The sequence below is a fragment of the Hyaena hyaena genome, unplaced genomic scaffold (assembly GCF_003009895.1).
Source record: "Hyaena hyaena isolate Hyena2069 unplaced genomic scaffold, ASM300989v1 scaffold_466, whole genome shotgun sequence".
Taxonomy (NCBI): Eukaryota; Metazoa; Chordata; class Mammalia; order Carnivora; family Hyaenidae; genus Hyaena; species Hyaena hyaena.
The window spans coordinates 498,762-516,535 of NW_024081099.1; the positions used below are offsets into that span (position 1 = coordinate 498,762).

At 38.1% G+C, this 17,774-nt stretch overlaps 1 protein-coding gene and 1 pseudogene across 1 annotated transcript in view; one reads left to right on the plus strand and one right to left on the minus strand.

Moving 5' to 3' along the window:
* Positions 1-1,482: 1,482 nt before the first annotated feature.
* Positions 1,483-2,231, minus strand: LOC120246340 (annotated as a pseudogene).
* An 11,611-nt stretch (positions 2,232-13,842) lies between these two features.
* SYNPO2 (synaptopodin 2) overlaps positions 13,843-17,774 on the plus strand; it is a 144,567-nt gene continuing 140,635 nt past the window's right edge. Inside the window, exon 1 of the mRNA XM_039253821.1 lies at positions 13,843-13,947. Coding sequence (XP_039109752.1) covers positions 13,843-13,947 — 105 coding nt within the window. The remainder of the gene's footprint in view (positions 13,948-17,774) is intronic.

Below are 17,774 nucleotides of genomic sequence, written 5' to 3' on the forward strand. Positions count from 1 at the left end.
TCCGATTCATTACTATTAGTAGCAGAGGCACTATAGAGCATACTCTCACTTCCATACTACTCCCTAAATAACTTTCTAAAACATACATCTAAGCAGCAGCATCTAAAACTTAACAAAACAAAAATAAAACACATAACCCCACAAAAAAATTCCTCAATTATTTATTTATTTGTTTGAAAACATTTGTTAACTCTTCGTTGCTCTAAGATAAAGTCTAAAGTCGAGGGGGCACCAAGGACCTTTTTCTTTCTTTCTGTAACAGAAAAATGAAGTAGAGGTAATTAGTATAATAGTAACTCTCAAATGGACTCATGAACCAAAGAAAGGAAATTATTTCCTAGGATTTGAAAGATTGTTAAGATTAGTTGTCCTTGGACCAAAATAATATTAGCATTGTAGTATATACATTTGTTACCTGTATGGTTTCATTTAAAAATTTTGAAATTATTATTAATGATTTCTTCTACTAATTTTTAATGATGAATATTATTAGTTGGATGTTCTCTAAATTTATTTTGCATCTTGAATATTAACACTTGTGTATTTGTCATTCCATTAATTCTGTGAAAAAAGTACATTTACCATACTATAAATCTTATCAGTCTTTGAGCAAAAGTTACTCAAAACTCTGAGACAGTGTTATTTTATGATTTGGGGTTGTACCTAGGTAGTATCTAACATTTATTTACTCATCTCCTGAGCGCTGTTGGTAACCCTTAATGATTTACATCCCAGAGTTTCCCTTACCTAAAGCAATTTTGTAAAGAAACTAGAGTTTGTTTTTGAAATGAATGTTTCTACTAACTAGAGAACATGCCTCTGCTTTACAGGGCTTACAACAAAGTATCTTGCATCATTCCAACATCTGGATTTCATTTCTTGTTAAAGCAGGATAAGATGGATTTGGAAAGAATGAAGTGAAATCAATTGTAAAGATCATTATCTTAATTTTGGACCAAAAATTTCCCTGCAAGTCAGGCTCTGTCATGTTTAACATGAATGTGCACTTCATAGGAATAAAAGTTGCAGTGACCTAATCCACTCCAATCTTCCTTCTGACTTTAAAAAATTACCTAATGAAACATTTTGGAGTAAGAGACATAATCTTACTTGAAATTTCTGTGCAATGGCTCTGTTGGATTTCACATTTATATTTTTCATTGCCTGTACTTGTTAAAATACTTTATTCCTCTGAAAATGCAGTACACTTGCTCTAGATTTTATAGCCTTTCAAATTGATTATCTAAATTTGGGTAATTTTTTGGATTTTTAAAATGCATTAATAAATGAGATATCTCAGAAAGAATGTGTTTGAAGTATCTCATGTGTGCATTACATTTTCCTGTAATAACATAACATTTTTAAACCATCAGTCTACGCAAATGTTGATGCATGTTTATGCATGCCTTTCAAAATTTTTTTCTTTTTTAATGTTTTGATGTCTGATCTTATTTATTTATTACTCTTTAAAAATCTCATTTTTTAATTGGACTTAGAGGTAGAAGCTCTCAGAGAAGACAACCTTGATCTCTTCACAATCTGTTCCTGGCATTTTTCTTTCTCCTCCTTCATTCTCTTGGCCAAAAGTTTAACATGTTCTGCAGCCTTGTCCTTATTTTTCTTAGTATGTTGTTTCTTTAGAGCAATACACCAATGTTTATGCTGGAGGACACGTGGTATAACAAGACGTTGAATCTTAGGTGCTTTGGTTCTATGTTTCTTACCTTCTTTATTTAGGGGCTTTTCACAACATACTGGCAGACATCATCTTCTTGAGAGAGACTGAAAAGGTTGTGGATTCTGCTAGCTCTTTTGGGCCCCAGGCAACGAGGCACAGTAGTGTCAGTAAATCCAGGAATATCTTTCCCCTCCTCCCTGACTTTTTTTTTCTTTTTTCTTTTTACAATGACCAAGTTGAGCACAGTGAGACTGGCATCCACAGTGCCACCCCAAACAACCCTGGTGCTTTCTTCCTTTCGTCCCCCATGTCCTCCTTGGTCTGTAGCAGGAATGCCCCTTAATCAGTAGTAAGTGAACACAACCATGGGTCACGACACCCAGCTTCATGGGTTTGTCATTGCCACCACTGATTCGGACCGTGTAACCCTTCACTCTTCACCTAGAGCATCAGCAGCAATGGCTTTTCAATGATATGAAGTTTGTGTTCATCGCCCACTTCAATGAGTTTCGGGCAGCCAGCTAGTAGCTGGGAAAGAGATGTTCTGCTACATCCTGAAGCAGCCTACCACCTCTGGGGTGCCACAAAAAGCTCAAAAAAACTCGTTTTACATTTTTTTGAAATTCTATAAATGCTTGAGAGATGACTTTCTCAAACAGGAGTTTAAAGTTTTTATTTTTAGGGCACCTGGGTGGCTCATTTGGTTGTGTCCGACTTCAGTTCAGGTCATGATCTCACAGCTCATGAATTCAAACCCTGGGTCAGGCTCTGTGCTGACAGCTCAGAGCCTTGTGTCTGCTTCAGATTCTGGGTCTCCATCTCTCTTTCTGCCCTCCCCTGCTCGGACTCTGTTTCTCTCTCTCTCAAGAACAAATAAAAATTTTTAAATTAAAAAAATTTTTAATTTAAAAAATTTTAAGATTTTCTTTTTTTATTATTTTCTTTTATTTTTTAAAAATAGGCTTCGCAACCAACTTGGGACTTAAATTCATGACTGTGAGATCAAGAGTTGGACGATCTACTGACTGAGGCAGCCAGGCACCCCAAAAAGTTATTTTAAAAACTACTTTTTAATTAAAGATGGAAAGACTTTTCAAAAACATTTAAAATTATTGCAGAGAAGGAATTTTTCATATACGATGGTCCTATTCCCAGTAATCCTAACCCTTACTAGTGTGAATACTAAAAAGGAAGAAAAAGAAAGGAAGAGTAGAACTAGAAATGTGACAAGAAACGTGGAAATTATATTTCAAATGACAAACTTCTGGAAGTTAGAGCTCTTGGATGCTGGTGTAATCACACAGATTGAAAAGAAGGAAAATGGAAGGAATTGTTATCCTTAGAGATATTTAAGGCCAGATATGGTGAAGTGCTGGAAAACAAAATTCAGGAAAATCCCCAGAATATGTTGTCAGGGCAATGGCCTAAGTGACTTCTCTTATATATATAAGAGAAGTCATATAACCTCTCTCTGTGTACCAGTGATGTGAGAAGAGGACTCTGGAGTTTGGTTTGCTCTCTCACTGATTTCAGTGTGACCTTAGGCAATTTATTTGATCTGGCTACCAGTTTCCCCTCTCTCCAGAGAGTTTAGGAAATGACACATACTTGGTGGGGCTTAATGTTTGTAACCGCTTCAAGATTTCATAATGGAAAAAGTATTGTTCTTTGTCACTCTACTTGTTGGTTTACAAAAGTTGAAACCTGGAATTAAATTCAAAAACAGGTTTAATATGCTACTTTAAGTGTTTACTGTGTTTCCATTGCATTCAATGTGTTTTTATGCAATTTCATTCCATATGTATTTACTGAGGAGCTACTATTGCTTTCCAAAAATTCAAAATCTTGGGCCCATAGAAATTGGTTCATTGACCATATTGGAAGGCCACAGGTTTCCCTTGCTTGCAGAACAGAAAAAGAATCCCCCAACTCCCCATCTGGTTTAGCAATTTCATTAAATCTGGAAGTGATGCACAGTGGAAGGTGGTATAGTCAACCCATCAGCAAATATATATATTTGAGGTGCTAGGGAATTAGGAGAACTAAAATGGAGTCCCAGTCATGGATGAAACCAGGGGCTTCTCAGGGGCTCATTTTTCAGGGGCTCACTTCATGGTTCTGTTGAAGAGTATAATAATATTTCTACTACTTCATGGTTTTCTGAGAAACCTGAAACATAATGAATTGGGAAAGTGTCCTGAGTCAAAAAATTAATAAATCACTAATCATAATAACAATAAAAATAACTGAGTGCCTCCTGTATTCTAACATAGTGTTAAGCATCAACTTGCCTCATCGTTTCTTTACAATGTATGTAATTTTTTCCACACATGAGGAAATGGAGGCCTATGAGTCAGCTAGTGGGGGTGGGGACAGAGCCAGGACACAAACCAGGCCTGTCTGATTCCAAAGAGATACAAAAAGTCAATATTAATCCATTTTTAATATTATTAACTTCCAGAGGCCTAAGGACAAAGTAGATATTTTAATTCATTTTGTGAAGCTTTGAAGTAAAAGAGGAGATGGAAAGATTGATGAAAAATGAAAAGATCAGAAGGACAACTAAGTTATGAAAATCTAAAAAGTGTTTATCTATTTAAAAAAAAACTCCACACAAATGAGCTAACAACTCCCACAAACATAACAAAATTCAGATAAATAACATTTTCATCAATTATTACAGACCTCTTTTTTCCCCAGTTTTCTTACTTGAATGTTCTTTGATCTCCTCTCTATATGACAAAAATTTCATGCCATTTTTTCTATTAACATGTAGCATAGTTAATCAATAGTAGCTTTTATTATAGGTAATTGGGTTGCACACAACATGGGACTTCTCATACAGAAGTAGTCACTGGAATATGACTACAAGTTTGTGCCCATAAACATACGAATTTTAATAAATTCTGTTTTTTATTGTAGCCATGAAGAATGTATGGTGCATTTATAATTGTGTGTGCTGCATTATCTGCCATATTTCTGGAAGGGGGCACCTTTGCTTTTGACTAGGCATCGAGAAGAAATGAATTCTTCCCTGGCAATTCTTGTATTTAGCTATGGGAAGAGTCTTCCACAGACTAGTCTGTGGTGCTGTATATTTCAATCTATGTTTTCCTCTATTACACACTGTCAGCACCTTAGAATGGGCTGATGCTATGATAGGACCTCTGGCCCTGCCCTTTAATGTTTTCATACCAGGCGAAAGGACACAGCACATGGTGGGACTATGCCTGGAAGCTATTCATTCCTACGCTGGGCAGCTGGCAATAACTTTACATGAATGTGGTTGTGAAACACATGAACATATTTCATGAAACCCAAGCTGAACAAATCGCGACCTCATCTTTCCCTTAGCTGGATTCCAAAAAGGCTCATGGCTCTTCCAGCATCACTTGCAGGGGAAATTGGAGTGTAAAAGACAACCATCTTAACCGAATTTGGTTGAAGTATTTTACCTTGGCAAATTTTACAATGGTATATGAACATGTAAACACATTGCTGGTGTTCCTTCCAGAGACTTGGAAGGGATCCCAGAAGGGAGGGTCATGAGCTTGAACTTCACTAACTTCATATTACATTCTCCAGTAATGGGCACACATTTACTACACTTCAGCTACACTAACCTTCATCTCTTTTTTGTATCGACAAAGTATATTTTTGCCATTCCTCCCTCTCTTCCTGCCTTTCTTCCAATCAAATCCTTATCATTTGTGTCTCAGCTCAGGGAGATCTTCCTGATCTCCTGTGTGTATTACTCCCATTACTCTCTGCTGAATCATCCTGTTCTTTTTAGCCTTTATTTCTCTCTAAAGCTATTTTGTTTATGAACTTATTATCTGGCTTCTCTGGTAAAATGTGGGCTCCATGAGAGCAGGAATGTTGCCTGGGATGCTCACAAAAAAATCATTTGAATGAATGAATGAACTATAAGCTTTAAAGTCTGTATCTTTTAAATTAGCTCAAGAATATTATTTTATCATCTCAGTGAATTGGCAGAAAAGCCAATCTCAAGTATGCCTGGGGCCACTTCCTTCCTGAGGCTTGCAAAGTTGTTGGGATTCAGCAGAGCAGCCGGTCATCAATCATTTTCCTTCACTGGTCACTGAACCATCCATGGTCTTGGCCAGCAGTCCGGTAGCTAACTGCAGCTTCCTGATGGGTATGTGGCTGAAGAATTTTGGCAAAGTTTGGGAGCCCTGCTCTTGGTGTCTGGCCTCCCTCCAGAAACCCTATAGCTCTTTCCCTCTTGCCATTATTTCCCTGGCAGCTGCATGGTGATGAGTACTACTGGAGAGGCCCACAGGCAGCTAAACAATCCTAGTTAAGACTAAACACCTCCCTTGTTTTTCTCAAGGGAACTTTCTTTGCTTTTCTCTACTCTTGAGATCTCTTGGGAAGTCATTTCATGGAGGTTAGGCCTTACAAAACTGAGAATCACTGGTATTACCTTCTCACTCAGCAAAAGTCCCTGAGTTAAGGAAGTTGGAAAGGTCTGACTACTTTCTTAGAAGAGGAAGAAGGGGAAAATCTGAAGAACAAACAAAATTATCAAAATTTCAAAAATTATTCTCACATACCTTTTGTATATTGAAAAGGAAACTAACCAGTACTTAGTTACATACTCTTAGTTAGATACTCCATCAACTGGTACTTAGTACATACTCTCTGTAGGCTCTGCCTCTCTGTTATGGGCTGAAATTTATCCCCCAAATTGATATGTTGAAGTCCTACTCTCCAGTGTCTCAGAATGTGACTGTATTTAGAGATAAGCTCTTTAAAGATAATTAAGTTAAAATGAGGCCATTAGAGCAGGCCTTAATCCAATATTACTGGTTCTATATAAAAAGAGGGTTTAGGATGGACAGGTACAGAGAGAAGATGATGTGAAGTCACTTGGAGAAGAGAGCCATCTAAAAGCCAAGGAAATAGACTCAAAAGACTCTGCTGACACCTTCATCTCAGACTTCTCATCTTCAGAATTGTGAGACAATATATATATATATTTTTTTTTTTTAGGCCACCCTGTCTGTAGTACTTTGTAATGGACGCATAGCAAATGAATATACTCCCTCCTGCTGTGAGGTTGGGTAAAGCAGCAGCTCCGGGTTCCATGGAAAAGTAGGAATTGCCGATGTGCATCTCTTTAGCTCTGCAAGCCTCAATGTCGGGACTTTAAGTCACCACCAGCAGCAGTAGTGGTTTCTCTCCACACCACATTCAGTCTCCACACAAGAGAGGGCACGTTGATGGGCAGGGAAAATGGTGTCAGGATGGTGTGATGGTGTCTTCTTTCACACTGCCCCTTTACTCTTGCACTGGAATGCCGCAAAGCAACATCACCATCTGCTCAGATGGCATTTCATGCACGTGCATTCCAGGAAAGAGCAGAAATACTCGAGTCACAGCAGGCCCTAGTGGGGTCAGCAGATAATGGATTAGTCATTCTCCAATAGTCCGAGTTGCAGAGCTGCTTGAGGGGGGTTCATAAATGTTTGTCCATCATGTTGTTGTCTGTGTATGAATTTTTTAACACTTAATATAAAGTTCTGTTATCTGTAATTAATTCCAACCAGCATGTTTCATCCAAATGTTAAGAACAGTCATTTGAAAAGATCTTGTTGTCTTTGTCTGGGATATTAATTTCTTCCCACATATGCAATTTCATGTATTATTGCTGTCAGTCCCTTTTCGCAGAAGGAAAATTTAAAACAAAACAACAATAACAAAATACATTATTTCAAAGTTCCAAGTTTTAACCCTGATTTTGGAGGGTAAAATTTAGTGATAGTTTCAAATATTAATTGTAACCCATGGAAAAAATGATTTTGTTTGTTTAAAAATGTAGATGCTATCATTTAAATTTTATCTTTAATAGTTCATTGACCTCACTTTACATTTTTCCTTAAAAATCATCTTTATTCTTTCTTATGTTTCAGATAATACTATCTGAAATACAAAACATGCAGTATTTACTAGCAAAGTAGCAAAATGATACAGTCAGTAGACATCATGGGTCACATTTTCACTTCATTTTTTGACATTAAAGACAAATGCCCTCCAGTCTTTTGGAGAAAACATAGGTCTAAAACGATTTTTTCTAATATATTTATTTAACTCCATCTTCATTGTCCTAAAATGTATACATACACATACACACACATACACATTGCACTTTTATAAAATATGCTTTTGAAACTGAAACTTTTAATGTGTATGTATCCTACAGGGGCTTTAATCCATGTGGTTTCATTTGGTGATTTATTCAAATTTAACTCACATAAATATATTAGCTAATTTTGTAAAATACCTTCTAGGTTTCTGTTTTTTTTAAGCCCCTTTTTAAAAAATGTTTAATAATTTTTTTGAGAAAGAGAGAGAGAGCAAATGAGACAGAGGATGGGCAGGGAGAGAGAGAGAGACAGGGAGGGCAGAAAAAGAGTGAGAGAGAGACTCCCAAGCAGGCTCTATGCTGTCAGTGCAGAAATCAGAGCCCAACGTGGGACTCAGTCTCATAGTTCATGAGATCATGACCTGAGCCGAAATCAAGAGTTGGATGCTTAACCAACTGAGCTATCCAGGCGCCCCAAACCCTTCTAAGTTTCTAAGTGATAAGAACACTAGGAGTGTCTTTTATTTTTATAGGTCTTTGACCTTTGTTCCTGATACAGAATTTCTGAAATCCTTGTAATTTCTGTGGTGGTGGGAGTGTCTTTTGTTCTTATGAGGTGATTCTGGGTGGACTTCTGGATGAGAGCTGGTCACTGGAAAAATTAAGCCATGATTAGAAACTTGGAAGTTTCAGCCCTGCCACCCATTTTCTTGAAAAGGAAGAAGAGCTGAAAATAGAGTTAATGATCCATCATGCCTACATGATCAAGCCTCTATAAAATTCCAAAAGTAAGAGGCTTGGAGAGCTTCTGTATTGGTGAACACATGGAAGTGTTGAGAGAGTGGTGTGTCTGGAGAGGGCATAGAATTCTTCATCCCTTCTCATACACTTTGCCCTACCTATCTCTTTCGCGTCTGGGTGGACATCTGTATCCTTTATTATATTGTTTAATAATCCATAATCATTAATTTCTCAAATCCAAAGAGGGGGCCTTTAGAACCTCTGATCTATAGCTGGTTGATCAGAAGCACAGGTAATAATCTGGACTTGGGACTGGTATCTCAAGTGTTTGTGTCGGGGGGGGGGCACGTCATGTGGGACTGTGCCCTTACCTATGGAATCTGATGCTATCTCCAGGTATATGGAGTCAAATTGAGTTGAATTCTTAGATATTTTGCTGGTGTCCTGAGAATTGCTTGTTGGTGGTGTGGGGTATACTACCCACTCCCACTCTCACATATTTTTGAGTAAAATATTGAATAAGAAAAATACCAAGGAAACATGAGCCAACATAGGTGGCCAATGTGAAATTGTTATAGAATAAATCATTCCTAATGGAATCCTTTTGTTGTATAATGTAGCTTCCCAATTCATGTTAGGCTCAGGAATCTTACCATGCTGTCAACATTGAGAAGGATAATATAGGTATTATTTGCTGAATGAATAATCAAATGAATGAATGAATGGAAGGAAGTATAAAATAACATATGATACATTGTTAAATCCTTTAAATGGCATAGAAGTAGAGTTAGTCTAAGAAGATAATTTTTTAACTGAAGTATAATTGACACAGAATGTTACATTAGTTTCAGGTGTACAACATAGTGATTTGATAATCTATATGTTATGCTGTGCTCATTATAAGTGTAGCTATCATCAAAGAAGATAATTTTCAAAATCACTCAAGTCACTTTTTTTTCCTTAAGAAAAAAAGTTTTTTATTTCATTCGGTGTTTAATAAAAAGGTGTGTAGCTTAACATGTTTTTTATCTTAAGTTGAAGTTATTTCTTCAGTTGGAAAAAAGGGTGTTTTGACTTGAATATATAACAAATATTCAGTGAAAGAAGGAAAATTAAAATAAATGTATTCATAAAAAAAAAAAGAAAAAGAGTTTTTATTCTTGCTTTGATTCTTATATTCCCCCCTAAAAAAAGAGCAGGCTGTGTGCTCTTTGGCCAAGGCTCTACTTCCATTTCTCCACTAATGTCTTTTTCACTTTGTTGGGTCTGGAACTTTATTTCACCCTCCTTGCAGGTGACAAAGTTAGCTCATTACTGTTTCATGGATTCTGGAAGAAGAAATGAGATTCCTCAGTCAGAGACAAAGAGCTTTCTTACTCAAGATATAACAAGCAGCATGAAAATCACCATATTTACAAGTTTATCTTGCCTCACATTCCATTTATAAGAAATGACCCAGATGCATGTTACACACACAAAGGATTTCCGTAACAGCTAAGGTACACTAAGCCTGGTGAATCCTTTTCTTTTCTTTTACTTTTTGTTTGCAATCAGCTTGTTCTTTGACCCACTGTGAGATATTACCACATCCTGCTACAAACATAACTCTGAGAAATAGCTGAGGAAAAGAAGCATTAGGGCCTTGAATTCTAATACATCCAGAAAGACTTATAGGCGCACTGAAGGCCCATGGAAGATTCTCTTTCTACATATCTTGTGGTAGTTTCACCTTCACATTGACTTCTCCCATTGGATGGTTATCAATATCTAGGGGGAGATGGGGTAATGATATTGCCCTTGACAGCTTTCTGAAAGACTCTTAAGCTTCCCTGTGGTTGGATCTATACGAACGAATTGATCACTAGAGCTGGGGAAATGTCCTTGACTCAGGCCTAGGTTTTGTACCCATCACTGAACTAAGCTCTGCGTTACAGAGAAAAGATTACTCTGATTATCTTAGACCAACCAGCTTATCTGTGCTGCTGGGGTGGGAGGATCAATTTTACCGAACCCAGTAGTTACTGCCTAATGAGGGACAGGCAAGATGTTAGGGAGACAGCCATGAAATATTCCACGTGGTCTCTGAGTGGTAGAATTCAAGAATTCAGATTTTTCCAAGTCAAATGAAGTGAGAAAAAAAGAAAAGAAATGAGAACTCTTTGACTCTCTCTTCTACACCTTTATTCTGGGAAATCATGTCTAGTCTGTCATTCTACTCACAATGAGCACGAGTTTGTCATCAAGAATTGTATTAGACCTGAGGATATAATTTTGAATAAATTGGGAACATCTGCTAATCTCACAGGGTTAATAACCTAGTATTGGATTCAGACCATTTAAGAGACCATTAGAGTGAGAGGGGAAGTCCAGAGTGATGGCAGCACATGGAAGGGATACCTGTGGGGGAGGAGGGTTAGAGAAGGCTTCCTGGAGAATGTGATCTGTAATCCGAGGCCAGAAGGATGAGTAGGACTTATCAGGTGATCTATATGTGGGGTGGGCTAGATAGCTTAGAAGAATGACTTAGCAGATGGAACAAAAAAAGGCAGATTCTAGAAGGAAAAGTAATTCTGTGTGTCTGAACCATAAAATTCAAGATAAGATACGAGGTTGGAGAAGAAGTGAGGAACGGGGGCAGAATGTATTCTCTATGTCAAGGAGTTTTGGCTATTCTGAAAGCCGTTGAAGACTTTAAACAGAAGGATAAAATGAGATAAACATTGCATTTTAGAAATTTCATCCTTGCTGTAAAATCAAAAATGAATTGAGGGTGGAAACAGCTGGTACAGACTAGTTAGATGATTGCTGAAATCAGGGCCAGAGATGGAAGTCATCACAGTAGTGGGAATGGAGGGAAGGGACAGATTTGCAATCTATTTATAAGTTGGATCCATCGGTCTTAGTGAGTAGTTGGATATAGGAGATGTGCATTCGGGAATCCATAAATTGTGGAGATAGGATAGCAATGATAAGAACAGGTATTTTCAATTCACACAAACATTCAAATCTCTACCACTTAGAATCTAAGGCTGAGTTAATTACCAGTAAAAGGGAGACACTGATAACTTCCTAGCATGGTTACTTTGAGGATAAAAATAATCTATGTCAAGGTCCTGACACAGATTAAATCTTCACATTAAAGCAATCTTTGAGCCTCTGGTTCTCTGGAGGAACTGGTTGGTTGGATGGAGAAGCTATTCCTTGACTGTAGCAGATAGGAGTGTGCTGCTGCAAGTAGCAATGAACTGGACCTACAGCAGTTTAAGTAAATAGGGTCATTTTTCTTGCACAATAAGGAGACTGAAGGTGGACAATATTGGTATTAATTTAATCAGCACTGGAGTCTGTGGTTTTCTTCAGCTTTACCTCATGGTCACAATATGTCTACCCCAGTTTCAACCTCCAGTGTCACATTTACATTTAAGTCAGGGTTGAGGGGAACCAGGCATAAGAGAAAGGTAATAAGTTTGCCAATTATTCTGAGTTGGGAAACAATGGAGGAAAAACAGAATTTGGAGGAAAAAAATGAACTTGATTTTAGGTATATGGAGTTTTCGGTTTCTGTGATATATTCACATAGAAACAGATTTAACGGGAAGTTGAATATATTGGCCTGGAGTTAAGGAATGGTATCTGAGATTGAGGGGGAAGATTAAATTCTGTGGGGTGAATGAGAAAACCCATAGAAAGGATGTAAGTAAGAAACATCCTTACTAGGGAGGACATGGTCAATAATCTCAAGTCCTCACAAAAGCAAGGAGGTAATAAGTGACCTTGCCAAGGGCTTTCCCTGTTGTGGGGATAGAAGCTAGACCGCGCTGGGTTGAGGAACACGAGAGATGCGAGGAGGTGGAAAAAGCACATGTAAAAAGTTCTTTCTCTTCTGTTCTCAGAAGTCACACTTTAGGATGCCACTTATAATTTTTTTTTTTTTTTCCAAAGAAAGACTTTGGGAAAGCCAATTCACCTCCCTGATGAGAATCAAATTTGAGATGCCTGTCTGGTCCTCATGCCCTTCAAAGGGTCTCTCTGAGAGCCAACAGTCCCTGATTCTACTGTCTTCCTTACTCCAGAGAGATGGGACAAACAAAACCTCTTGACGCGTTTGGCTTCTGGGGAGTGAGGCTACTGGATGTTCACCGCACAGTCTTCCTAGTATTGAAACAGAGTGTCTGGAAGTCAGTTTCGTCTGGTACCACATGTAACACAAATTAACTTTCCCTACATGGATGAATGTCATGGAAAATAAAGACATTATGGGAAAATAAAAATGTTCCATTTGTATAATCTTTGGTAGATTGTAGTCACATTTAAAACATTAAACTCAACTTTTATTTTGGACCAGCCAGACTCATTAGAAGTGACGAAGGATTATAAAAATAAGAAACTTGTAGGTGACATTGTGTGTCGTTGGCTGTTTTGGTTTAAGCAGTTTCCTTCCTGATGAGCAAGGAAGAAAATGAAACACTTACTTAAATTTTAAGTAATCCAACCCATTCAAGAGACGTAGTTAAAAGAATATAATTTCGAAGGGGAAATTCTCCCCCTCACCTTTTCTTCTCCTCCTCTTCCCACACCCCCTCCACAACATCATCCTGCTCTAAAATGTATATACTTACCTGATGATTCAAAAACGTACTTTTCAGAGCAGAGGTTTTGAGGTAAAAACGCAAATGTTTTGCTTTTATTCTTATGGGATTAGATCTGCAGGCTGTAGACAGTAAAAACTTAGAAAAATAACAGTTTCACCCACTTTCACTCCCTTTTGTCTGTCTTAAACATCAGTGTGCTTATTCTTAAAACATTTATTTGAGAGAAGGAAATGATAGTAGTTGAGTTCTCAGAGCTCCTGTTTGAAGATGACCCTCGTGGCCTGGAGGTCAAAACCTTCACGGGTTCTCTACTATTTATAGTATTATTTAATGAAAGATTTTCAATCATTCTTTAAGTGCTCGAATTAAATGTTACCGGTAGAGAACTTTCGCTCCGCCGCCCCAGGCCCGCCCGAAATGGGGAAGCTCATCCTCCGAGCGAGTCTCTTCCCTCGGCTCGAAGTGGGCTGAGCAAAGGAGCGTGACGCACAAGTGGGCGGTGTCCCCGATGCTCGGGAGCGATTCTGCCTCCTGGTGAATCATCGTATTAGCTGCGCAAGTTCGCAGCGGCCGCCGGCACCGCGGCCGGAGCAGGAGCTCAGCCTCTGCGCTCCGCAGCCCTGCCTCCTTGGCAGGCGCCTGGAGCTAAGCACCCATCTCAACTGCAAGAGAGCCTAGTCTGTCTTTTCAGGCTTTTCACGGTACCCGGCTAAAAGGAGAAAATGGGCACGGGGGATTTTATCTGCATTTCCATGACCGGAGGGGCGCCCTGGGGCTTCAGACTGCAAGGTGGCAAGGAGCAGAAGCAGCCCTTACAAGTTGCTAAGGTAGGAAGGGGTGTTATCACGGCTCTGTGCTGGGAGGCAATGAAAGCAACCTGTTGATGGTTTTTTCAAGTGCTGATTCAGAAGGTTCTGTGTTAGTCTGATTGTGGCGCTAATACTAAATTTTCCCAGGATGCGGGTTTGTTCGTGTTTTGAACTTTCAAGTAACGTATAACATATATATATAGTTAACCAGTAATTGAAAGGGAAAAAAAAGGAGTGCCATATTTATCAGCTGAAGAAAAAGCTAGTTAATCAGCTTCTCTGACAATCAGCAAGACACTTTGGGAAGTTTCTTCTAGGCAATATGGGATATGCAGTTGAGTTACTGTTTCATGTTACTTTACTTGGTTCTGGCAGAAGAGAAAAGCTCAGCCCATCATAACCAGTTGGCTTGGCTTTGGGGGACTCTTGCAAAGCGTTGACTCTTACAATACAGCGTTTCTGAAAAGACTGATTTGGGACAATAATTTTAAATATATGATGAAATGTCATAAAATTTATTAGAATATTATTTTAAGGATTTTACAAATAAATGCAAAAATCTACCATCATGTGTACTCATCTAGTTAAGTGCTCAAAATAAAATTCAAAGACATTAGAAATACGTTGTAAGTAAGTTATAGGAAACTTTGAAATGCATGTAATAACCATTTGAAATGTTTTAGACGTTTTTGTTTCCATCCCATTGCTTGTTTCTTGCTACCAGTTTGCTGGAGGGAATCCGATATAGTCTACATTGGGATTCAGCTAAAATTAATTTTAAAATGCATGAAATTTAAGCGGACTTTTACCTGATTTGAATGCTAAATTGTAGTACTGTATGAAAGAACATGTTTGATTAATTCCCTCTTTATATAAACTTAAATTAAAAATGGGTCTAGATCTTTGTGAAATATGTGGACGAATCACCTTTGTAGTTATTCTTTCTCTTGGCTTTTTTTTTTTTTTATGTTCACTGTGAGGAAAGGAGTTTCTTTGAAATTTTCTGCTCCCAGGCTACCATCAAAAAATCCTTTTATAATGTGATGGTGGAATCCTGCCACCTAGTGAAAATTTCAAATATCAAGAATGAAGCATAAAACAGGGTGAAAGGAAGAATTTTTAGAGCTGGAAAGTTTCTCAGAGAGACCTCCAGTTCAACCTGTGGATTCTAAATAAGAGCCCAGAGAGTTTAAGTAACTTTCCTCTGCTTCAGACTAGCAGTGATCGAAGAATCCGGAAAGGTGGCTTCATTGTGTTGCTTTAGGAGTTGATGGCAGGAAGCATCAGACAAAACAGTAACGACTAATTTGGAGTATGCAGAATTCATGACACTGAACTGGATGTGTTCTGAGTCTAGAATAGCAGTTGGCTAGCTCCAGTTACTGAGATTTGGGTTCTAATTCCAGCTCTGATCTAACTTGTAGTAGACCTGTGACAAATCTCTCACCCTTCCTGACTCATCTGTTCTGAGGTGGTGTGTGTGTGTGTGTGTGTGTGTGTGTGTGTGTGTAGACGGAGAAAGAGGCAAAAATTTTGAGTGCTGTAGGAAGAGAGAGAAATAAAGAGGAAAATGTACTCTGCCATTAGCGAGATTCTAATATTGCTCAAGTTTTTACTGTCCTAATAGTGTACAACTTTAGAATCACTTGCCTACCAGTTAAAATGGGGGGACAAAGGTGGCTAGATGCTGTTATTCCCTTAGTTCTTTTGCGGCCAGACCTTAAGAATGGGTTGGGTATTTGGTTTCTCCTGAGCCCTCCATGTGCTTGTTTCAGAGTGGAACTATTGTCCCTCTCTTTCTGACCCTGCCCTGCTCACTCTCTCTCTCTCTCTCAAAAATAAATAAACATTAAAAAAATTTAAAAAGAGGGGGGCACCTGGGCGGCTCAGTTGGTTAAGCGTCTGACTTCAGCTCCTGTCACGATCTCATGGTTCGTGAGTTCCAGCCTTGCATCAGGCTCTGACGGCTCAGAGCCTGGAGCCTGCTTGGGATTCTGTGTCTCCCTCTTTCTCTGCCCCTCCTCTGCTCACATTCTCTCTCTCTCTCAAAAATAAATAAACGTTAAAAAAATTCAAAGTGGAACTATTGTGGGGTGCTTTTTGTTTTTTAAGAACTGAAGCAAATTGCTAGTGAAGGGTGCTTTGGGAGCATTTGTCTGCTGATGATGTCTCTATTGACAGGATTCAGAGAGGCTATTGCATGTCTGAGTGTAAAAAATTTCAATCCTGCTCTTACTCCTAAGTCAACTTTCCTAAAATACTCCGGCAATATATTTGTGATTTTAAAAAGACCATTATCATTATTAAAGCATTTGGATGTTTGTTTAGTTTTCTAGTTTGTGATAGTATAGTTAATTGTTGATTTAAAAATATTATGAAGTCATCTGGAAGTTTGCCTTAATTCTTGTGCGTGTGTGTCTGTGTGTGTGTGAAAGAGAGAGAGAGAGAGATACACTACAGTCTACTTCCCCCCATATGTAAAAACTGACTAGAGAGCCTTCTAAAGAAGAAAAAACTTCTGAGTTACTATGGCAATGCCTACTTTTGTTGTTCTATTTTTGCACTTAACTCAAACTCACATTTAATTACTTATACTAGCATTACTTGTTCTAGAAAACTCTTGGGGAGCAAAGTGCTTGTCACTTTGAAAGTTATCAAGTCCATGACCTCACTGGGATTACTGTTTCTCATTCAAAACATCAAGTCCACTCAGTTCCAGAAATGGTCCCCGGGCTCAAGGTGAAATGAACATGGCATGGACTTCCTCCTCTTCCAACTTACCTCCAAGAAGGAGGATGGAGAGGAACGGGGTAGAAAGGCTGGGTGGGGATGGTTGCTAACAAACACAGTGCTTGCAGTTTTGAAGAACATGCAAAGGATGAATTTAGAATTGAAGAAAATTTACATTAACAAAGAAAAGGAAATTCCAGACAGTGCTTGAATCATGCTCCCTTGGAATGGGAACGCTACAAAGTAGTTCTAAACAAATTTTTGGCTTATTTTAAAAGTATCTAGTGTTCAGATTTTTCATAAATCTGTATAAAGTGAAAAATCTAACAAGCTGAAATAGTGAAAAAAGCTTATCTAATGTTATTAACAATGATTAGAATTTGAGTGGACTATAATTCCCTGTAAATATCCTTCTAGTGACACATTTAGTCACTTGTGAGAGATACTCAAATATTTTTAGTATTTAATTGGCTGACTGAACTGTAGTCAAATTCCAGCTTTTAAAGGTCACTAACAGAAATATTAATAATCAAACTTTTAATTAGCAGTAAGCTCAAGGCCATAAAATGTGGATTTGTTTCAAGAATAAACTTAATTTTGGGGGCTCCTGGGTGGCTCAGTCTGTTGAGTGTCTGACTCTTGATTTTAGCTCAGGTCGTGATCTCATGGTTTGTAGATCAAGTCCTTTGTCTGGCTCTGCGCTGAGAGCACGGAGCCTGCTTGGGATTCTCTCTCTCCCATTCTCTCTGCTCCTCCCCGACTCATGCTCCTCTCTTTCTCTCTTAAAATAAATAAATAAACTTAAAAAAAGAGAATAAATTGAATTTTTTAAAAGGCCCAAATAATCAGTAACAGTTGCCAGGTTTTTACACATTTATATCTCTTTTAACTTATGTTCTAAATAGATGTCATAGAAAGCAAACATCTCTAATAAAGCGTCATAGGACAATATGCTGTATTTTGAGAAGGTCATTCATAGAAATAAATTTATTGAGACATATTTATAACATTAGACCCCATTATATGTATGCAAACATTCTTAGAAAAACTATGTTAGCACTTCTACTTTACAAAACTCTTTTTTCGAGTATATTCTTACATGGCTATGTCTCTGG